Genomic DNA, 25,578 nt, shown 5'->3' with positions numbered 1-25,578 from the left:
CGTCTACACTCTCATCTTCTTAAATGCCTATTTCCTATTTTGTGATGGCTTTCTTGATTTCAGGAAGCTATCTTTTGTATTTATTCTTTTGTAAGGATAATGGTGATATATATCATGGTTGAATCTAGAAAGAGTTTTATAGTTCTCAAATATTGGTTGTGATCGTATCTGGTATAGTTTCCTCTTCCTCATACGAATTAGTTGAGCCATTTTACTATGAGCAAAAGGTGATAAGCTGCTCTAGACTAGACTCACCTTTTTTAAGCTTTTGCTTCAAAAGTTGAGCAAATACTCTAGTTTATTCATACAGTTTTGAGTATAAGCTTTTACTCTTGAGCAAATGCTCAAACTATTTTTTTGATGAGCATGAGCAAAAGGTATAGAAAATGAAGCAAATGCTCCATATTTTAGAAGTATAAGCAAATGCTCAACTTTATTCATATGGCCCAATAACATTAGTTTTTCGTTATCAGATGATCTACCCTCAATCCATTAACCTGATGATGAATGTCGATATTATAAAGGTGAGGTACGCCACCAGTATATTGATTTATTTCACAAAAATGCATAAATTGCTGATATTTGTAATTATATAAAATTGGACTTTGAAGATTTAAATTTGCTGAACATCTATGAGATAGGAAATGAAACATTCTTCCATCATGCTTATACAAATCGATTTGAAAATAGAACATTAATGCCTGGTTTCACCAAACTCGAGTATTTGAACATTGTCAAGCTGGGTACAGTCCCCGTCCTGTAGCTTTGCCTATCGGCGGAGGGCCACGAGAAGTCGATACAGACCGTTCAAAAACATTGACCATTTTAAAAAATGTTCTAATTTTGCTCCAAAATCAATCAAATACCATGAAACTAAACATGACGCATCTTTTTTGTCCTTTGAACTTTTGACGTAAATTCACTCATTCCGAAGATAAATGGAATTTAATAAGAATTTGACTTGACTTGAAAATAATGTTCCCATTTCATTACCAAAACAGTTACTCTCGAACTAGTCATCAGAAATCAATGAAATTTCCGCAATATCATGAGAATTGTTGGAGGATACCAATAATGTCAATAAAGTTCAAATTCGAGCAACGATTCAGTGTGAACGAGGTGTATAAGTCGAAAAATTTACAACTTCAAATTTCCATGTCATGAAAAAGTTACGTATCGAGAAAAATTTTTGTTTTTGATTTTTTGTGTATACATATCGCGTATGAAATGTAGAGAATTAATTGAATTTATTTTTAAAGAAAAAATCATGTAACTAGGTCTTTCCGCTGAGATTCTGCAGAGCGTTTAAGTTACGCGTATATCTATTAGGCTGAGCCGGCGCATATGCGCTTGCGAGGCTTACAATATACCAACTCAACTGTCGTTACTAGGCTACAACTGTCGTATCTGTACAGCAGACTGATGGTTCAGCTATTGATAGAACAGTCAATAAGAGTAATAATCATAAAATAGTTTATCGGAAACAATTCAGTCAAACTATTAAATAATAATTGAATGAATATAATTGATGTATTTAATTAATTTATGAATAATTGAAAACATAAATTATTTGAATGATTCAAGGATCGTATGAAATGAATTATCCTAGCTCAATCCAACTCCTCCAGACCAGATAACGAAGTATCACTGTCTTCATCGCTGCCAGACGTTTCCGAATCACTAGCTTGAATCACAAAATAATCCATCATCCCGTCCACTATCACGTCTTGCTTCAAATATTCTTCTTCAATTTATTCGACATGCTTGCACTTTGGAATCCAATCACTGCTGTCCATAGACGAAAACTTTTCCAAACACAGTTTTTCAACATCTTTGAAATTAGAAGACACATTATGCGTAGCAACATGATTTTTCACCTCTGCCCATATCAGTTCAATCGGATTTAAATCAGGATGATACGGAGGTAAGCTTCGAACTGTATGACCATGACGACCTAACACTTCATCAATCAAAAATTCTTATTTTACCTTTCACCTCCTTGATTAATTTGTACAATTGGGGCCTAAGCATCGTAGATGAGTATTGTACACATTTCCTCTCCAACCATTGTTGCATTTCAGCTTTTTTAGAATTAGACGTGGGAGCTTTATCGCACTGTATATTGTGATACGGAGCATTGTCAACTACTAAAACTGTTCTTGGTTCAATGTTAGGTATTAATCTTTCCTCTATCCATCTCATGTAGTTCTCCCTATTCATTTGTTCGTGGTAATCCCCAGAGCTTTGTCCAGCTTTCCACATGATGCATGCATTTTTTACGAAACCACTTTCTCCCCAGCATGAATAATAATCAACCTCTGTCCTTTGGAAATTGTCCTAGTCAAATCACTATCCCCATCGGTCCATGTTTTCGCAGCTACATGTGAAGAAAGAACGTAAGTTTCATCCATATAAATAATTGGACGATTCTCCTCTCTGAATTTTCTGATGGCATGTAGGTAGGAAATCCTTTTTTCGCGAATTTCAATGCGTTCTATCAGAAATTTCCTATTATTCTCTATTTTCTTCCAACGAAAGCCAAGACCTCTCAAAATTTTTCTTACACTCTTCTCTTTTCCTTTGAAACCTATTTTTTCAACCATAGCCCTTCTGATCAACTCAACAGTGGGAAACCGTTTTTCTTTGACATGAAATTCGTGAACCAATCGACGAACAACGCATTGATCGAAATCATCCAGATCAGTGACAGGTTTGACTCTATTCATTTTCTTATTTGGTGTGCTAAATGACCTATTCATCTCTGTTTCATTTGAAGTTTTTCTTAGATTCTGATATTCCCTGTTAATGTTGTAAACTGTACGACTGGATACACCGGTTGCACTAGCTGTTCGTTCCTTAACTTTTGATAAAGGGATAGACAAAGTCTGTTTCTCGCCTTCTTTTCGCATGAATGAATACACATTATTTATAACTTCCCTTGTTTGAGAATGCAGCACTTTACCACCAATTTTAGTCTGAATTTCGGCCATAGTAGGCTACACAGCTACACTTGAAAAATATTATCCACTACCTGAAAAATAGTAATCACTACCGGCTCCTGAAAAAAAGAAGTAAAACAATCGCACACGCAAAAACGCGTTTTAATAGGGACTTTGAAAATATCCACACGCTAACGAAATATGCGCACGTATACAAGTATCGAGCAGACAGTTCGCTAGAGACTGAAACAAATACAGTGCAACGGCATGCGTATCACCCCGCGAGGGGTACCTTGCCTATCTGCCGGTTCAAGGTCGCGTAGGCAAAGCTACAGGACGACTACTGTACGTTTTACCCAGCCGTTGGCCCAGTGAGCTGGCCCACCCTGCAATGTGACCAGTGCCCAATGAAGACCAGCGTTGGCAAACCACCCATCCACACACTGGCCCTGGTCAACATTGTCCATCATTGGGCCAACATTTAGATGCAACATTACAAGTATACACTGGAATTATCGATAGTAACTATCGCCATAGAAATCGTAAGTTCCAGTGCACTCGTTGTAAATCGTACCTGATTTGATCATGTTCAAATATCTTAACGTCGAGCGCTTAGCTCTAGGGACAAACTAATTCCGCTAGATCGCTCCAGCTGTACTATTCACTTGCTGCCCGAGCATAGCAGGCGTAAAACCGTGCTTTAAAGGTACACATACCAGCGGCTATTATTGTGTCTATAAAAGAAGTTAAAGCATCAACTTTATTCATAAAGAACAGCGCTACAAGTTGCTTTGAATTTGAAGTCTATGGAACGAACATTAAATGTGAAAAAGGAGTTTAGAATGCATAAAAATTTAATTTTTTCAGATTTTAAAAACAAAGTTGACATAATTTTTGCTATATTGAAGAGGAGACTTGCATATTTTTCTGACCAGTAGTTTTTTTAGGGTATGTGTACCTTCTGCCTCAAGAAAGTGACTTTTGAAGCCCTATTGTTAGCTAACAGAAGCTGATGAAAATATTTCAATTGCATAAATTATGTCCTAAGAACCTGTCCAATGGATTAGAAAAAGAAAAAAAAATATTGAATGCACAACCTTAACCGAGCTTTGTGAAACCTGGGCAATAGCCGCTCTAGAATAGTAACTCACCCTGACAGTATCCAGGCCGCGAGACCCAATATCAGTGGACGAGATGACGTCATATTCACCAGACTGGAACTCCTCAAACTTGCCCAGTCTCACTTCGTAGGGCATGTTGCCATTCAGGTTCACACACTTCACTCCATTCTCATTCAAGAACATCGAGCACCAATCACAGGTCGGCGTTTTGTTACTGCAACATCACAAAAATAACACAGTCATTAAAGTTATACAAATTCACAAAACCAAAACAATGTTTGAAGAGAAACAACAAAATTAATCCAGAACTGTTGCTCTCCTGAATCTATCTATAGCCTGTGCAACCCTTAGGGTAACCGTCCACTGGAACCGTATTCAACCGATCCTTTTATGTCAGTCTAGTTGTCAATTATTGAATTAACTACTATCATAGCCACCAAAATTTTTCATAAACAATTATTATATTGAGATTTTAAAAACTGAATAAACAAATATCCACTAAATTAGTTATTCATTGACCGAGCGAAGTGAGGTCTAAGATTCAAGTCGACGGTTTGGAATTTCTCTCAATGTTTAAATGTTTAAATGTTTAAATATGTTTAAAAGTTTAAATGTTTAACTGTTTAACTGTTTAACTGTTTAAATGTGTAAATGTTTAAATGTTTAAATGTTTAAATGTTTAAATGTTTAAATGTTTAAATGTTTAAATGTGTAAATGTTTAATGTTTAAATGTTTAAATGTTTAATGTTTAAATGTTTAAATGTTTAAATGTTTAAATGTTTAATGTTTGAATGTTTGAATGTTTAAATGTTAAATGTTTAAATGTTAAATGTTTAAATATTTAAATGTTTAAATGTTTAATGTTTAAATGTTAAATGTTTAAATGTTTAAATGTTTAAATGTTTAAATGTTAAATGTTTAAATGTTTAAATGTTTAAATGTTTAAATGTTTAAATGTTTAAATGTTTAAATGTTTAAATGTTTAAATGTTTAAATGTTTAAATGTTTAAATGTTTAAATGTTTAAATGTTTAAATGTTTAAATGTTTAAATGTTTAAATGTTTAAATGTTTAAATGTTTAAATGTTTAAACGTTGCGCATTTACGGCGAAACGCGGTAATAGATTTACATGAAATTTGACAGGTATGTTCCTTTTTTAATTGTGCGTCGACGTATATACAAGGTTTTTTGAAATTTTGCATTTCAAGGATAATATAAAAGGAAAAGGGAGCCTCCTTCATACGCCAATATTAGAGTAAAAATCAGACTATTATAGAATTATCCATCATAAATCAGCTGACGAGTGATTACACAGATGTGTGGAGAAGCCAGTCTATTGCTGTATTTCCATGAGGTCTATAGTTTCAATCAGGTACTTGTGGATGAGAATACTGCGTGAGGTCTACTGTTCACAGAACTACTAGTTACAATGATATTACCTTCAACAAATATCACTAAATTAGTTATTCATTATTAAGCAATCTTTGTTCACAGATTCCTTTGAACATCACAACGATGATATCTTTGTCTTGCATATCCCACAATGGAATATGCTCTTGAATCAAACTTGTCAACTTTTCATAGTCCATAGTTACAACTTTATAAAACAGAACAACTGCAAAAAACAAAAACACTGTGAAACAATTTTAGGTTAGGAACACTAGTTGTTGTCTCAACTCCACTAGCTAGTTCCGCCGGATAGAGCCGGAAAATCCCATTCAATTTGGATCGAAAAATTGATCGGCCGGAGACGGTCGTGCACGGCCTGTTGCAATGGACGAGCATCTATCTATTCCTTTTTTTGTTCGGGGATCGTTCGGAAGAGTTCGGTAGTTTTTGGCCGATGCTAGTTCGGACGAAATCGGTTCCAGTGGACGGCACACCTTAGTTTGCAGCATTTCTCTTAATGGCGTACAGTGCTACCAGATTTCACAGGATCCAGAGAGACTGTGAGCTAATTGTGTGAGAGAAAGTGCGAAAAAGAGAGATCGTTGGTCTTTTTGATAGAATCAGCATAAAAACGGCAACAGTGTGCTGCTATTGTTTTATTGAAATAACATTGACCATAAAGCCCTGTGCTGTAAACTAATGTTTGCAGGAACTATAGTAGATCAATATCAACTGATCTGTGAATTCGAAATTTCAGTAGATACATTTGCTTTTGGACAAAACCTCTAGACTGTGTATTCTAAATTGAGGTTTAAAGCGGTTTGGGCTGATGTTTTTTGTTTTTACCTGAATTGTATATGTATATGAATAAGAAATAAGAAAATATGAATAAAGAAGATATCCCATGGTATAGGGCGTTTATGTTCAAAATTTCAATGTCAACTCAAGCCGATAGTCGTAGTAGTGAAGCTATGTGACGCTGGTCTCTCATACGGCACAGTTCTTTACACTCTCACACGGCCAAAACAGTAATAAATATCGGGGCACCGAGCTTCGCTCGTTATTTTTATTTATTGATGAACAGAACACAATTCTCTAAAATGATCGTGATTCTCTAAATGATTTTACAGCTGGCTATATGTCAGCTTATGAATTTCGGGGATGCGATATTTTGATTTTCCACAGACTCACTCGCTCACTCACTTTTTTACTATCCACAGACGACAAAAGTCTCAGCTGTTTCAGCCAAGGATGAATTAACCTTTAAATGTCGTTCAGCGAGTTTTCCCAAGGATGAGACTTTGCAATTGAATTTTTATATCATAGACCTACTATGTTCCAAATTTCGTGAAAATCGTTAGAGCTGTTTTCGATATAGATATATAAATACAGAAATTGCTCGCTTAATATAATAGGATAGACAGTACTAAATTACTTAGCACTAATATCAGAAGATTAACAAGGATCACACAGACATCGTAAAGAGCGAAATAATATAAACACCCGGTTCCATAAAAGTCCATTAACTTTTAATCCCGATTAAATTCCACTAGAACCAATCACAGAAACCTTCTTCTCAGAAAATATTCTCTAATTTGTTCTCGTGCAATTTAATCAGGATTGTAATTTAAAAGTTTTTTGTGCAACCGGGACGGAAGTCACATTCCTCAGAGGCGACGTGTCTCGAACGGCGCGTGTCGACACGCCTCTAAAGAATTGCACGTTACAAGATATTATTTTTAAAAAAGATTATGGTTTCATTAATGTTTGATTACCTGAAAATCATGACCGGCTTTTTCTTTTGTAAACTTTCTTTGACTACAGATAACAGTTTGGCCGGTCTTTCGGATAGAATCATGCGATGGAAATGTTGCGGCACATGACTCAACACATGATGCAGCTTGTCGCCCTCAATCTGATGAAACATGCTCGCCTGAAACAGACAGTTCATCAATTGATGATTTCTCAATGAATAAATCAATAATTCGTCTTTATTTATTCATTTATTTATTTACATACTAGTAGTTCTGTGAACAGTAGACCTCACGCAGTATTCTCATCCACAAGTAACTGATTGAAACTATAGACCTAAAGCAATAGACTGGCTTCTCCACACATCTGTGTAATTACTTGTCAGCTGATTTGTGATGAATAATTCTATAGTCTGATTTTTTACTCTAATATTGGCGTATGAAGGAGGCTCCTTTTTCCTTTTATATTATCCTTGAAATGCAAAATTTCCAAAAACCTTGTATATACGTCGACGCGCAATTAAAAAAGTGGCATACCTGTCACATTTCATGAGAATCTATTACCACCTTTTAGGGTTTATCGTCTCTTCCGAAAGACGGGGTGACCGTATCTATGTGATTTCATGAAAATCTATTACCGCGTTTCGCCGTAAATGCGCAACATATATACATTTAAACATTCAAACATTTAAACATTAAGATAAATGCCAAACCGTCGACTTGAATCTTAGACCTCACTTTGCTCGGTCAATAATCATTTTATGGTTGAGTATTCCACATTTCAATATATATGATGAGAATTGAAACTCAATTAGATTTCATTACTCATATTCATAATTACAAATGTTGTTAATATTGTCAATTCATATCCTGAACATCCGAAAAACCTCTTATATTTTTCATTTCATTGATGAAAATGTGTTTCCGGTAGCGCAAAAAAATAATTCTCTAATAGTAAAATTTAAAATAACTCTTTATCCTGGTATTCACTAGTAGAGTTATTGGTCGAGTAACTGGCATACTAACTCTACCGAGCTAACTCTACTCTACTTATTTGGTCGAATAGCTGTTTTCACTATAATTGAGAATAGTAGGTAAAGTGTGTTGTCTAGTAAACAGAAGTAACCTTAAAAAGTCAATACTTTTTAATAAATTAACATTTAAACACTTATTAACACACCTTTTTCTATGTATCCAAACACGACATGCAGTCAAATATTCAAATAAATATTCAAAAACTTTTACTTACTGACTGTAGTAATTTCGACCGTCTCGCGATAATTTTCAACAGTGAGGTGTTTAAATACATAGAAAAAAGTGTGTTAATACATCGCTGCTCGGGATGGATCAAGAAGCTATCAACTTATTAACACTTTAAGATATTAACACTAACATAAATTAACACTTTTTTAATATCTTTTTAATAAATAACAATACTTCTTAAACTTGATAGCCTACGGCACGACTCTACTCTACTAGCTTGAGACTGTTTTCATTAGCATAGTAGTGGTAGAGTAGAGAGAGAAGCGGTGGTGTGGGAAGGCAAGTGGCAGAGTACTATCCCACTCTACTCTACTAAAACTAGTACTCTACCATGAACGCTTCCATCGGGAGAGTTCACAAGATAGTTAGTACTTGCCCAGGGAACTCGACCACTAACTCTACTAATGAAAACCAGACTTAAGGCTAAATACAACCATATCGAAATGAATTTAATTTTTTAATTATTTGAATCATTAAATCACAGTTCAATATTAGAATAATTGAGCATTGAACAGCTCAGTTCAATCATCAATTTCTATTATTACAATAAAACTCACCGGCACGAGATTGAGTAAAGCTGGTGGTATTCGGCGAGGCATTGTAGCGCTAACAAGTGTTATCTGACTTGTGGACGGCATAAAACTATTTCCGACTCTGTTCCCAAACTGAAAAGAATATCGAATCCGATTTAAACATTGAACTATTGCTCAGTAGGCATATCTCAATATTTTCAGACAGCATCAATAAAAACAAAAGGTTATTAAGAAAGGAGACTTTTAATCGATGGGAGGCCAGTCCTATGTAGAATATTTATTTTTACAGATGACACTAAATATGAAAAACATTGAAAGAGAAATAATACCAATAATAATAGAGGAATATCAATTATATCTTAGAATAGAATGGAATTATTTTGGTCATAAAATATTCGCATGAATACATGGACTTCGTCAATTTTTTAACCTAAAGTAAGTCAAAACAAATACAAAACCACTAAGATCTGTATTAGTACAATACAAATATGAATCACATAAAACGATTCCAATCTATTCTAAAATAGTCATGTACGGTATTCATTAATTAACAATGCTTATATTAATCTTGGACTCGTGGCTCTTAAGGTGCGTACAGATATACGCGCCGCGAACATGAGCAATTCACTTTTAATCAGCTGACTATATCTGTATTTTTAAGATACAGTTATAAAAAGCTTGGCATCAGCTGATTAAAAGTGAATTGCTCATGTTCGCGGCGCTTATATCTGTACGCACCTTTAGACAACCCAATCTTATTCAATCAAGACAGAATGATCAGTAAGTGAGACATCCAAATGGACCCACAGTAAAACAGACAATTTGGTAATATCATAGAGAAACAATAGCGTGAGTAGATATCCCATGGTATAGGGTGTTTATGTCGCAACTTTTACTGTTATCTCAAGTCAATTACTATTGATTATTGTAGATTTTCACTGTTTTGTTGGGGTGAGAGTGTATGAACCGCACAATGTGAGAGACTACCAGCGTCACACACCTTTTTGGCCAAGAAATACGTGGACTATCGGCTTGAGATAACAGTAAAAGTTGCGACATAAACGCCCTATACCATGGAATATCTACTCAAGCTATTGTTTCTCTATGGTAATATCGACCTTAAAATATAAACTTGAAATTTTGAAATATAAAAAGCTATTTGAACAAAATATTCAATCACTGAGGTAAGTTATTCTTCCGCTAAAACAAAACGACAGATAGAGACGAATATTAAGACAGTAAAGACGAGACCATATTGGGCGTTTTCAAGTTTTTTCCAGGCGCCAACCCAATCAGCCAATCGGAGAGCTTCCTGCTCTTCCGACTCTTGAACGCCTTAAAAACGCTTGATAAGGTCTCGCCCTAATACAGATCAATATTTGGTAATAAATTACCTAAAATATATATTATATATTATACTTGGTAAAAAATAAAAATCAAGAACACTTATCATTTCAGACCGGGTGTAACAGAGAAATTTCAAGTTTATCCTACTAAACTTTCATTGATCAGAAGGCAGCTAATTTACACAAGCAGTAAACTGATCAATGAAATACCTTTTGACTTGGATTTCAAAATTAGTAAAAAGAGCGTCAATGAGTGGATTAAGAAAGAATATTTCTTTACCTTAAATATAGCAATTTAATTTTATAATCTTTTTCTCTGCACAATATTTGTTGATTTTTTATGATTCTACTGTTCTAATGTTTCTATTGTAATTATTAGTTAAATACAACCCAAATTTTCTACATTATTTCGAAATGTTATGTTTTTCTTTTACTGTTTTGCAACTCTCACCAGCGGGCAAAGATTTTCTTTTTGCTGGTGATGCCTAGATTTTCTATTTTATTTTATTGAAGTATATGTATGAGTAATTATGTTTATTTTATTACATTTTTAATGATATGTCATATTATAAAGGGATTGTGATATGTCTTGAATATTCTAATAAATTGGCGATAAATGAAATTGAAAATTGAAAAAAATGAAATCTGTGAAAATATAATCTTGAAATATAAATATTTAAGCAAAATATTCCATTACTGAGGAATTTTTTTATATATTATATTCAGTTCTTTCGCTGAAACTAAGAAATTTAAAAAGCCTGTAGGAATTAAATAATAATATAATATGTTCTATCATACAGGAAATAAATTCATACAGAATGGTATAGGGCGTTTATGTTCCAAATTTTACTGTTAACTCAATCCGATAGTCCTTGTAGTTCATTTTCGTGAAGCTATATGACGCTGGTAGCCTCTCATACTGCGCCGTTATTACACTCTCAATCCAACAAAACAGTAATGATCGACAGTAATCGGCTGGAGATTAAAAAATCTGCTTTAAATTTGGAACATAAACGACCTTTACCATCACCTATCTTCTATGATATCTTCTTATGCTATCTTTTATCTATTATTCTACTCACCGGAATTTTTCTCAAAAAATTCAACAAATAATCGCTGAAACTATCATCCAATAGAGTGTCGGCTTCATCCAGAACAACGTGCTGTACTGATGATACATTGTAGATACCTGCAAAATCAGAATATTGTTCTTGAAATATATATAGTAGATAACATAATCAATTGAAAATGATTAACATAATCGGCTTGAAATTTGGAATATGAACGACCTATACCATTGGATATCTTCTTCTTAGACACTGAGCTTTTTAAAAACTGTGACATTGTATTCTGTATATTCCTATATTTATATATTGTATATTTATCTATTTTGAATGTTGTATGTGACCTGGCTTATGTACTGATGTACTTCGCCACAAATACAAATCATTGAATCATTCTGCTACCTTTTCTCTATAGTATTATCAAATAGAGGTAATGAAAATCATAGAATACCGTTTCATTCTAAAACCATTGAGACTAAGAAAAAATTTAATTGCTCAATTGAGTAGATACATTTTATGATATAAGATCCCAAACTACATTCTTTTTAGCAAGTCAATAGGTTCAAATTTTCACAGAAAAATAATGTTATGAATTGTGTAAACAACTTACCACTTGATGTTAGTTTACTAACAGCTCCAATAGTTCCAATGAGCAAATCAAAGAATTCAAATTCAGGATTCAGCATTTTCCTCTTCGTGTGCCCACCCACAAGCACTTTACATTCTACTCCCAGGTCATTGCCAAGTATTGTTGCAATTTCCTAAAAAATAATAATTATTAATTAAATTCACTTGGAATATTTCTATTCTCAAACACCAAAAATACAAATATAATAGAACATGTTATGCAAAAATAATAAAGCTCCTCACCTATAGTGAGGTCCACGTTATAATGGCAGTGTTTGATTAAAGTGCAAGATAAATTACTTTTAACACGAAGAGGAGAAACCCATTTCTCCCTCCACAGTCTGTAGCATAGACACAGACGGACATCCTGCGCACAATTGGATGTGCCGTGTCATTTTGCTTTATGTTCTTGTGATGAAAACATCTCTGTAACATACACAAACCGATATACCTGCTGACCAGTACACTACTTGGAACATTGCCAGCAATAGATGGAGGGGAGTGTTGCCGCGTCGCGTTACAAAGCTCTCTCACTCAGACACAAAAGAAGGAAAATGCTGCTAGGTAGTGGGAGTGATTAGTGGAGGATAGAGCATCGAACCTCTCCGTCTTCGAGAAAGAGCCGTGTTAAAGGTAATTTATCTCGCACTTTAGCAATGGTATTGCTATCCTTGTCTATCATTCAACAAAGCGGATAGCGCTATCTCTTTCTCGCTTTGCTCTGTTGCCAGATCGTCTTTCAACAATGCAGAATTAATAATTAATTAACAAAATATTTCATCTTAATTATGAAAATTGATAATGAAGTTATTGGAAAATATAATTTCCGGCTTAATAAAATATAATTAATTATTTTAAACGAGAATGAATAGTTAATATTACATTAATAAACCTGTATCAGCTACCGTCTATAGAAGGCATTGACAAGACAGAGCATCGGAACGTTGTTCTCCTATCTTTCTCCACTGCCATTATAACATGTTCCCAGGTCCTCCTAAATACCGGACCTGCGCCTGTATCAAAATCTAGGTATAATGGCGCCGATAGTTGGTGGAGTCTCAACTCAGCTGACTCTGATATTCTGTCATCAGTTTTTAGTATTTAGTTGTAGTTAAGTGAAGTTTACAATTAATGTCACGGACTTAATAATATTTGCGAGTTTTATAATAATTATCAATATTATTGATCAATTATCATTCTATAATTGATTATTTAAGATGTAATAGAGATTCAAATTATTTTTTTTTAGTATTTAAAGTGTTAATAAGTGTTGAATGAATTCAAATAAATAAAGTGTAGCTACCCTATCAAATAATTACTTCTTTAATAAGAACCTTATTTAAATTCTTTGAAATAATTTTGAACAGTAATGAGTTATTAGAGAGTTGAAACCTAGCTGATGGCAGTAAGTTAGTCAACCAACTACGGCGGCCATCTTGTTTGTATGCTCAGGTCCGGTATTTAGGAGGTCCTGATGTTCCTCACTATAGAGTGAGATTCAAGTTATGAAGTCTGCACCTGATTAACATTTGGTATGCTCATATGGATGCACGTATGTGCAGGTGCTCATGAGATGATCTGTGCGCATGCGCGCAGATGAGAAACAATATCTTGAAAGAGCCATAGAAATAGGTTGTGACTTGCCTCTAGCTGCTCTCACTGAACGCCACCAGCAAGTGCACGCGTTCAGTGTGAGTGTTCATATGGCTTTTCCCACATTCTGTTTCTCATCTGAGCGCTTGTACATAAATGCATCCAATGTGATCATACCCAAACATTGGTTTGCTATTCTTGTCTGTTATTAGACAAAGGATAATCTATCCTTGATCTATCATCTATCTTCCTGGAAATATAGCAATATCTTGCAATAGTCAGCCCAATGCCGAACTGGAAAGCAAAGCAGCCCTTATTAAATTACAACAATGGCTAGCTGCTGATATGTTAATTTTAGATAGAGAAAATACCAAAGAAATACTTTTTCGAACTATTAAGGCCCGCCGCAAAGTAGACCCACGCTAATCCACGAAAAGCAACCCACATCGTGGGATGTTTTGTAAACCATTGCTAGGCTTCTCCAGACATCTGTGTAATACATGCAATGAATAATCCATTTGTCAGCTGATTGATTATGAATAATTCTATAGCAATGGTTTACAAAACATCCCACGGCGTGGGTTGCTTTTCGTGGATTAGCGTGGGTCTACTTTGCGGCGGTCCTAAAGGGGGTAGCTTGGAAATTGAAGACCAAAATATAGAATCTGTAAGTATCTCTTTTCTGTATAGGGCTACTTTTATAGAAATAGAAAGAAAAATCAAAATCAAAAATCTTAGTACCCTTTTTGAAATATTTAATCACAACATGTTTCGGACATTGATGCCATTTTCAAGTGATATCTGATATATAAGTGATAAGTGATAATCACTTGAAAATGGCATCAATGTCCGAAACATGTTGTGATTAAATATTTCAAAAACGGTACTAAGATTTTTGATTTTGATTTTTCTTTCTAAATCTGTAAATAGTATAAGAGTTCTTGGAGTGGTGATTGACTCTGATCTTTCATGCAGACCACATCTGGAATGCCTGAAAACCAAACTTAATTCAGCAATTTTTGTTCCCAGAAACCTAAAGGCTTCTCTGGATTCGATGGCTATTGAAAGTGTGTATTTTGCACTGTTCCACTCCCTTCTGAACAATGGAATAATTTTTTGGGGTAATTAAAGCAGTGTAGTGGAGGTGTTTAGATTACAGAAGAGGGCATCGAGGGTGATGATAGGAGAGTCAATTCGAACAAGTTGTAGTATTGTTGTAGCATTATTGTATTCTGTGGTAGTAGGTAAAGTGTGTTATCTAGTGAACAGAACTAACCTTAAAATGTCAATATTTTTAATAAATTAAGACTCAACACTTTAATAAATTAACACTTTTTAATAAATAACAATACTTCTCAAACTTGATAGCCTACGGCACGACTCTACTCTACTAGCTCGAGACTGTTTTCATTAGCATAGTAGTGATAGAGTGAGAAGCGGTGGTGGGGGAAGGCAAGTGGTAGAGTACTATCATAGAGAAATAATAGCATAAGAAGATATTCCATGGTATAGGGCGTTTATGTTGCAACTTTTACTGTTATCTCAAACCGATAGTCCACGTAGTTCTTTCCCATAAAGCTGTGTGACGCTGTTAGTCTCTCATATTATGCCGTTCATACACTCTCACCTGACAAAAACAGTAAAAATCTACAATAATCGACAGTAATCGGCTTGAGTTAACAGTAAAAGTTGCGACATAAACGCCCTATACCATGGGATATCTACTTACGCTATTGTTTATCTATGGTACTATCCCACGGTACTCTACTCTACTAAAAACTAGTACTCTACCATGAACGTTTTCATTGGGAGAGTTCACAAGATAGTTAGTACTTGCCCAGGTGACTCTACCACTAACTCTACTAATTAAAACCAGGCTTCAACCAGGCACAAGCAAAAAACTCAAGTGGGCATCTACCGCAAAAAATGGAGAAAAAGTTAATTACTTACATAGATTTGTTGAGCGAGTTCGCGGCTGGGCGTGACAATGAGGCCTAGTGGTTGGTTGGGTGGCCGATTGTCGCTCTTGCGTTTCAGCAGGCGGATTTTCTCGAGCATCGGCAGCAGAAAGGCCAGCGTTTTGCCGCACCCCGTTTCGGCAGCCAGCACGCTACAACGACCGCCCAGGATCACCGGAATCGCATCTACCTGTGGTCAACACATTCTCTAGCAGTTTTACAGGAATCGCTGCAGAATTGCAGGATTGTGTCTATACTGTCTATTTTATACAGACTCCATTTAATTGTTACTGGTTATCACCAAATAAAACTAAGGAAAACAAGGTATTAATTACTATTATTAGGATATCAAGTATTATTAGATTACTATATTTTATAGTGAGGTCCACGTTATAATGGCAGTATTTTTGTTAAGCAATGGTATTGCTATCCTTGTCTATTATTCAACAAAGCGGATAGCGCTATCTCTTTCTTCGCTTTGCTCGAGACCTTTGTTCCAGACCGTCTTTCCACAATGTAGAATTAATAACTAATTAACAAAATATTTCATCTTAATTATTATGAAAATTCATTATGAAATTATTGAAAAATATTATTTCTTGCTTAATAAAATATAATTGATTATTTTAAACGAGAATGAACAGTTAATATTACAATATTGGGGCACCGAGCTTCGCTGATTATTTATTTATTGATAAACAAAACACAATTATTTAAAATAATTGGGGAAGGACAAACTGGCACAACCCAAAACTATTTCTTCCCCGAATTTTGACTTATACACTATAAATAGTCAAAAGAGTAGGTTATGTTCCCTACACTTGAATTCAGGTCCAATTTTCAGTCCAAACATTTGAAAACAGAAATATTCTAATTTAGATTATTCACAAACCAAATTGAATAACAAAATAACACTCACTAATCACTTAACCCTAAAGAGACACACTGGGGTGTTTCACACCCCAGGGATTTTTTTTCTGTTCTGCAGTTGTCAATATCAAACAGATGGGAATTTATGCCCAGTCTAAATTAGGTTTATAGTATTGTCAACTACTCTCCACCACTTCCAGTCAGTAATAGCATTCTACAAGGTCACCAGCTCATCTTGTTCTTCGTTTGGGGTGTCTAACACCCCAGAGTGTCTTTTACGTAGGACTTTTATCAAACACTTTTATTACAAAGATTTACTTGTATTGTCACTCCGAATGTGGTATGGGATGATGGATCAGATTGGAATAAATGCTATGATTCTCTACAACTTGTGATTCAAAACAATAAAATTAAGAGACATGAGTTTTTGATGAAGTTGTCATTGGCAATGATCAAGCCATTCGTTTAAACCGGATTAGGAGCTCCAACACTTAGGCGTAAATCATTACGTACTTCTAAAATTAGTATAAATATTGATAAGCAGTGCTTTACTTTTGATTTCTGTATGCACTTGGAACAAAAATGATTAAGAAATGATGAAGTATGGTCTAAATATTTTTTTTTTCATATTTATCAAAGAAAAATTCAAAATTAAATTGGGGTGTTCAACACCCCAGTGTGTCTACTGTGTTAGCATAAAGTGTGCCTCTGTAGAGTTAAAACTTTGAAATAATGATTAACTTTGAAAATTATGATATACTCTAATTTAGAATGATATACCATGTTATGTCAACAAATCTGAATATTTTGATCAAATCGATTTAAATTTATAGTTAATATTTTTCGTGAGATAAGCTGATTGATTGCAAATAGTTGAACAGCGGAACATAATTCTGTCTCTCTTCCACACAGGCACTCACATCTTCTGTTATCGACAGACGACGAAATTATCATCTGTTTTTCCAAGGATGAATAATTATTATCCTTTTCATGTCCTTCAGCGATTTTTCCCAGAGATGAGACCTAGTACAATCGAATTTTTATATCATAAAACTACTATGTTCCAAATTTCGTGAAAATCGTTAGAGCCGTTTTCGAGATCCGTTGGACATACATAACCAGATAACCATATACAGAAATTGCCCGCTTAATATAATAGGATCAATAAACCTGTATCAGCTACCGTCTATACGTGGCATTGACAAGTCGGAGGATCGGCAACGTTGTTCTCGTATCTTTCTCTACTGCCATTATAACGTGGACCTCACTATAGAAGACGAGCGTCCCATCAATGTCATTAATAGGGAGTCACTCGCTCTCGCTCGTTTCTTCTCCAAAAACATCGGAGCGAAGGCAAATCGATCCGAGTGGAGGCGAGCGGTGACACAGTAGCCATCCACACTCTCACGCTCGTTGTCATTTGAAAGCACTCGGCAAGAGTGTGGCGCCGGATTTGGATGTGAACCCGACTGCGAATATCACATCCTACCCTGAACTGTGGAAGGATCTCAGATCGGCTAGATTTCAATTTGTTTACTCAAATTTGTTTGTAAAAACTCCACAAAGTTACCAGATCCTAAAAAAAATCTACTCTGTGAATATAATTAAATTTAAGGACTGAAAATTTTGTGAAGTGAACAACTACAAGAGTAAACCTATTTCGGACTATGTGTAACCTTATCTAAATTTGGGAGAGGAATAGCACAAGGTTACCTTATTTTTTCTCTCCCTATCATTTTGATGATGTAATTATAGTGTGAATCAATAAAGATAGTTTTTTATGGCTGTTCGGTACACTTTTTTATTATTCAAATTGGATAATCTTTTTCAAACTGAAATTTTCAAGTGGTCTAATAAGCTAGTTATGGGTTGTTGAAGTGCTAACTTACCAGATTCCGTTTTCTTTTCAGATCAGAAACAGTTTCGACTATATTTTATAGAACTTCTCTTAAAAATTCAAAAAATGTATCTTTCCAAACTAAAACATTTTATTCCCCATATCGTTCATAAATAAAAAAGTAACATTTTTTTGTAAATTCGTTAACTTGTTTATTTTGGCATTAATCGCGAAAAACGCATATTAGAACAAAGCCAATGATATACTGAATGTAAAAAAAAAACTCCAATGTAAAATTCGAAACCGTTTATGATCTGGAAAGAAAAACGAGTTTAGCACTTCAACAACCCATAACTCGCTTATTAGACCACTTAAAAATTTCAGTTGCCACTTTTTCTCACTCTTATAATGATCTAAACAATTATATTGAAAAAGATTATTCAATTTAAATAAAAATAAAATGGTGTACCAAACAGCCTTAACTTAATAGGACTCATTCATAGCCTGAAAAATGGGGAAGAGCATTTCTGCGCAAAAATTCTCAATACTTGTAATTAGATAATCATATAATGATTATCTGATAATCCAATGCTTATTATGCCTGTAATAAGAATATAGGATAAGGTTTTATTATGTTCTAAGTTCATTATTATTTATAAATGTTTTACTTTACTTTGTTGATAAAATTATGCAATATATTTGAAAAACAATTCAGTTTTACTTGCCTGTATTTTAGTTGGTTTTTTGATTCCATTTTTCTCTAATACCTCAACAATTTCCTGACTCAGTCCAAGATCAGCAAAACCAGCTTGATTGTCATACCAGAATAACGCTTCTCTAGCTTCTTTCTGAAATTCAAATTAGCACAATCAATTCAAAGTATTGATTTGTTGAATCACTTCATAGCTTATTCGAAAAGATTTATAATTATGATGAAAATAATAATAAATTATCATTTTCTTTTACCAACCCTTTCCAACATAATTGAAAGATTGCAGATGCAATCTCTATGTATGAAAACAAACTTAATCTTTGAATTCTAACAAAAATTCTCCTTTGAATTCTAACTGACACCTTACCATATTTCTTTACCACGAGTTAGCTTTCTAAGCATTGTAGAGTATTGTTTATTTATTTGTGTATTATTGTAATATGATTATCACTAGTGTGTTGTTTTTATTTTAATATCGTGGGTTAAGTGGAAGTTGAGGCTCTTATTGCCTCAACTTCCCCACAATGCTTGAAATTTGAAAAATGTAAGAAAGGCTTCTATGGTACCTATCTATCTCCTCAAAGGAAACCCCTTGTATCATTTTCGAATCCAAGTGAATTTCAACATGAAATGAGATATATAGGCTAAGATGAATGATTAAACATTTCATAAGAATCATATTGCATCCAAAATGGAGTCAGTCAAAGTTGGCTATGTGGTCTCACTACAGTGAGTTGAGGTACGTACAGATTTACGCGCCGTTCGCATGAGCAATTCACTTTAATTCAGCTGATGCCAAGCTTTTTATATCTGTATCTTCCCGTTTATGTAAAAATACAGATATCATCACCTGATTAAAAGTGAATTGCTCATGTTCGCGGCGCGTAAATCTGTACGCCGCTTTATAATGGCAATAGAGAAAGATAGGAGAACAACGTTGCCAATCCTCTGTCTTGTCAATACCTTCTATTGACGGTAGCTGATACAGGTTTATCAATGTAATGTTATTAACGGTTCATTCTCGTTTGAAATAATCAATTATATTTTATTAAGTCAGAGATTATATTTTTCAATAATTTCATAATGAATTTTCAAAATTAAGATGAAATATTTTGTTAATTGATTATTCATTCTACATTGTTAAAAGACGATCTGGCAACAGAGCAAAGCTGAAAGAGATAGCGCTATCCGCTTTGTTGAATGATAGACAAGGATATCAATACCATTGCTAAACAAACACTGCCATTATAACGTGGACCTCTCTATAGTGAGTTGATTCAAATCACGGACTACTTACTCTACACCTTTTCCAATTGTATTTGAAAAAGTATTAAGTAAATTTGAGAAAGTATCAATTGCATTTGAGAATAGTCACTTGTAATTGAGAGAATGTCAGATGTAGATGAGAATAGTCAATTGTATTTGGGAAGTCATCACATGTAATTGAGAATAGTGAATTGTATTTGAGAAATCGTCAAATGTAGATGAGAAGATATCAATTGAAAATTATACAATTTTTTAATTGACATGTCGGACTCTTCTGTAGCCTACAGTACAGGTTTGATTTAAGCAGGAAAGGATACTGTACTACGTACACAGTATTACAATTATTACTATAGGCTTTGCATGGGGGCAAATTAATATTTCAATGGTGAAAGTATTTCCCCTGTACTGTTAACGAATGATTAATGAGTATCATTTCTATGTATGTATTGGCAACGCGACGTTTGTCTCCAAACATTTTGTGAAATATTGCACTTGATGAAGATCAAATATCTCTATGTTTACGGTTTACGGCGCAATTGAACTTTATCATCAATCAATTGAATCTCTTGATCAAACAATTCGGCAATTCTTCAATGGATTTCGAGACTTGAAAGTATTTTTTTTTCAAAAACTAAACATTTTATTGGAATATTAAATATATTATCAATCATTTTATATGAGTTCAGTTATGAAAAATATAAGTACTGGAAGTAATGATTTTTTAGAATCATTTCCCAATTACAAATGACAACTTCTCGATTTCAAATCGTATGTTCTCAAATTGAAATGATACTTTCTCAAATAAAATTCACTATTCTCAATTACAAGATTCTCATTTACATCTGACGTTTTCTCAAATACAAATGAATATTCTCAATTACAATTAATACACTCTCAAATACAGTTGGAAAAGGTGTAGTTGAGCGTGTGACAACTTGTTGGCCCATTCTGCAAGTAATTACATAAAAATATTGAAAACACTTACATCAGGACAGGCATCTATAGTGAAGTAATCACCCTTTGCCTTGCTACGGTTCCACCCATTTGACGCTAAGGGTACAACGTCGAATTTTCCATAATTTTCACCTCTGTAATGATTGAATTCTGGACGTTTACATTTTATTATGGGCACCTGAAATGAAAAATATGCAAAATCTATTTATTAACACAAATAAAATGAGAATTATCATTGTATTCATGCATGAGCATGAATGTTAATTGGTAGACTACATTCTATAATTGATCAGAGCAATTCATGTTTGCCTAGTATTTTCTAATAGCGCATTAATCGTGTACAACGATTGATCTCATTGCGTAATCGACTACTACTTCTACTACTACTCATTGACTATACGGCCCTTGAAGAGCCTTGGCCTCCTCCACAAGCCTTCTCCATGCCTCTCTGTCCTGGTAGAGAGTTTTTGGTAGAGAGTTAGTGGTGAGGATATTTTTAATATTCTTTCCAAAGAATGGACATTGATATGTCCAAAGCTCCGCCAATTTATGTAGATGCATAACAATATAATTATTATCTATAGTTATTATATTACAAATTGCTTTTTCATATCATATACAGTTCAATAATTATTTTCTTAGTCTATATCATGTAAATTCATCTATAATTTTGCTGTATTGTAAGCTATTGTATATAAGTGTATAAGACAGTATATATTGTAATCTACATAAATAAAGTACTCAATCAATCAATCAATCCTGTGCTCGCTGTCTCCACCTTCTCACGCCCAAGGATTGAAGGTCTGTCTCCACGTCGTCCAACCATCTCTTGCATGGTCGGCCTCGCTTTCTTCGTCCCCCTGGTTGCTGATACAGAGACATACATGCTGTACGGGTTTCCGGCATACGTTCCACATGGCCCAACTAACGAATTCTTGCTCTTCTAATTTCAGTAACAATGCTCGGTTGCCCATACAGATTATAGAGCTCATCATTTTTCCTGAGTCACCACCTATCAGCCTCTAGCACTGGCTCATAAATTCTTCTTAGGATTTTCCTCTCCCATCGATTCAACAGCATCTTGTCACATTTTGTCAACATCCATGTTTCACACGCATATATCACCACTGGTCGCAGCACTGTCCTATAAATTTTAATTTTACTGCTCCAGCTTAACAGCCTAGATCTAAGAATTTTCTGTAGGCTGAAGTATGCCCTATTTCCAGCTTTCAATCTCTCTTTAATTTCCATTTGCGTAATCAGTAACGGAATTTATTGAGAACTACAAATACCATCACCTTTGAAGATAACGGTGCTAGATACACCCACTGCCAATCTGCCTACTCGACTACTGACGACCCTGATAAGGAGATCGATAGAAAACATGGACAAGTCCCCGATCTTTGGACCGTGGAGAAGTCATCGGAAGTAAGAAGTGAGTATTATCATAAGAAGTGAGTCCAATCAAAGACCAGTCGAGAGCTTGCAATAAGACGTGGGGTCCGTCAAGGATGTATGCTCTCACCGCTCTTGTTCAACGTGTATTCTGAGCATATCATTGCAAAAGCTTTAGAAGGTGAAGCAGGGGGCATTGTCATCAATGGCACCCATATTAATAACATACGCTATTCAGATGACACTGTACTCCTTGCTGAAAGCATAAAAGACCTGCAGAGAATGCTAAGCAATCTGATAGGGGCTAGTGAGGAATATGGCCTCACATTAAATGCCAAGAAGACAAAGTATATGGTCATCACTAAGCAAGGAATTCCCCAAGATCACCTTTTTGCTGGACGGGATAAAATAGAACGAGTGGAAGCCTATAACTATCTGGGTACCCGCGTTTGCTGCAATGCAAGTCACATGCCAGAGATCAAGATACGAATTGAGAAGGCCAGAGCTGCATTTATAAAAATGAGACCTCTTCTGTCGGCTCGTGATTTGTGTCTTGAGGTCAGAACCCGCCTCTTACAGTGCTATGTGTTTCCTGTTCTTTTGTATGGGTTAGAAGCATGGACTATGAATAAGGAATGTGAGGCCAAACTTCAGGCGTTCGAAATGTGGACCTACCGACGTATGCTCCGTATATCTTGGACAGATAGAGTCACAAATGCGGAAGTTCTCAGACGTATGGGTAAACAACTGGATATTGTGCGTGAAATTAAGATCAGGAAGTTGAAATACTTTGGGCACATTATGAGAGGACCTAAGTATGTAATGCTGCACCTCATAATACAAGGTAAACTTGTTGGTAGGCGTTCGGTGGGACGTAGAAGAATCTCTTGGTTGAGAAACCTGAGGGAGGCATTCAACTGCTCGTCACAGGACCTCTTCAAACAAACAAGGTGAGAATTGCCATGATGGTAGCCAACCTCCAGAATGGAGAAGGTACCTAAAGAAGAAGATTATCATAGAGAAAAGATAGCATAAGAAGACATCCCATGGTACAAGGGGTTTATATTCCAAATTTCAAGCCCATTTTCTGTCAACTCAATCCAATTACTGTCTATTATGACTGTGTTGTTAGGGTGAGAGTGTAAGAACGGCACAGTTTCCACTGCAATATCTCCTATGGTCTACTCATGTGGGGTCATTCAGCCAAGGTTGTAAACATACTTAGGCTGCAAAAACGGGCTGCTAGGATTATAACCGCAAGCGAACATCATGTACATTGCAAGCCCATTTTTGTTAGGCTGGGTATCCTAACAGTAGTCAGCCACTTCCTTCTTCTCTGCCTCATGTATATCAAGAAGAATCAACATAATCTGTTGACTCGGACTGATGTACATCACCATAACACCAGGCATCGAGTGCTGTTTGACATATCCAGGGTGCACCTTCAGAAATCGCGGGTATGCTACAGGATTGCAGCTCTCCGCAACTTCAACAGGCTACCTGCAGGAGTGTAGCAGTTGGATACCAGCAAGTTCAAGATGGTTGTGACCGGTTTTTTGAGAGCCAGGGCTTATTATGATGTACAGGAATTTTTAAACGATGACCTGTCTCAAATACTATCTGGCTAACTTGCCAGTAAAGATCAAGGCCTTAGATGTTAACTATGTGTGCTTTATCTTGATCGCTGCCATCTTGATAAATTAGTGTTCTGTTTTTTGACTTTTATTGTGAAGAATAAGTATTATTGTGATAATATTGTGAATACATCGATCCCACAAGTGTGGGTAATGGATGAAGAATAAGGTATAAAGTACAGTATATGAGACTACCAGCGTTACATAGCTTTACCATAATCAACTACTAGGACTATCGGCTTGAGTTAACAGTGAAATTTGCTACATAAACGCTCTATTCATGGGATAACCTCTTATGCTATCTTGTCTCTAAGGTTTAATCAATATTTTTAGTGGACATTCTTATAGAAGGTTAATATCCACAAAATGACAAGATTTCAAACATTGAGAAAAATGAAGTGAATACGTACCCCAGTATGCTTCTTGATATTTTGTGTCTTATTTCTAGATTTTTTCACAAAAATCAATTCCTTTTTGTATTCCTCAGCATTGAGGGGAACATTTTTTTGCTTTTCTGGATACATTACATCGAATATTTCTTCTTCTGGTGTTGTTAGATTAGTCTGAAAATGAAGTTTGATATTTATTAAAATAAAATAATATATACTATTTCTTCATTAGAAATGGTAGGATACTGTATAAACCAAATAGTATACTAATACTGTATAGCTATAATAAACTAGCCGTCAGGCTCGCTTCGCTCGCCATATCCGTCTAGCTAGGGGGCTCCGCCCCCTGGACCCCCGACTGGATCGTCCAAGAATGACATCAGCAGGCTCGCTTCGCTCTTTCGTTTGAGCATTTTTATCATATGTTAGGACGATCCAGTCGGGGGTCCAGACTAAACGTCTGGCTAAACGGATATGGCGAGCGAAGCGAGCCTGACGGCTAGTAATATAATATTCCCAGGATTGAAGTAGCAGTGCCCAATCAATTTTTCCGCGATAAATGCATGTAAATCTTCAACTTGGTGCTAACCTAACAAAGTCAACTCAACTTAATGCCAACCTGGCAAAATTATTAATTTAGTTGCCAGTTAACAACTGTTTCGAAGAGGTACTCTATCTACATTATAGTTCTATAGTAACATATGATATGGACATTTCAATTATAATTAAGAGATTGGGAAAAGAAGAATATACATGCTAAAAGACAAACTTTAAACCCTTAAAAACAACCCTTAGAGTTAAAATATTACCAAAAGATTTCTTAGTGCGCCTCTAAAGGGCCAACTGAACATACCTACCAAATTTGAACGTTTTTGGTCCGGTAGATTTTTAGTTATGCGAGTGAATGAGTGAGTGAGTGAGTGAGTCATTCAGTGC

General features: G+C 35.1%; 1 protein-coding gene across 1 annotated transcript in view; it reads right to left on the bottom strand.

Moving 5' to 3' along the window:
• The window catches only part of LOC111049556 (probable ATP-dependent RNA helicase DDX28), a 30,751-nt gene that overhangs the window by 3,896 nt on the left and 1,277 nt on the right, over positions 1 to 25,578 (bottom strand). Inside the window, 9 exon segments of the mRNA XM_039429110.1 lie at positions 4,091 to 4,274; positions 7,226 to 7,383; positions 9,022 to 9,129; positions 11,426 to 11,532; positions 12,018 to 12,168; positions 15,578 to 15,775; positions 19,018 to 19,140; positions 21,256 to 21,402; positions 24,664 to 24,816. Coding sequence (XP_039285044.1) covers positions 4,091 to 4,274; positions 7,226 to 7,383; positions 9,022 to 9,129; positions 11,426 to 11,532; positions 12,018 to 12,168; positions 15,578 to 15,775; positions 19,018 to 19,140; positions 21,256 to 21,402; positions 24,664 to 24,816 — 1,329 coding nt within the window.

The sequence above is a fragment of the Nilaparvata lugens genome, chromosome 5 (assembly GCF_014356525.2).
Source record: "Nilaparvata lugens isolate BPH chromosome 5, ASM1435652v1, whole genome shotgun sequence".
NCBI classification, from domain to species: Eukaryota; Metazoa; Arthropoda; class Insecta; order Hemiptera; family Delphacidae; genus Nilaparvata; species Nilaparvata lugens.
Note: the sequence above shows the minus strand (reverse complement) of the source record. Positions and strands in the feature narration are given on the sequence as shown.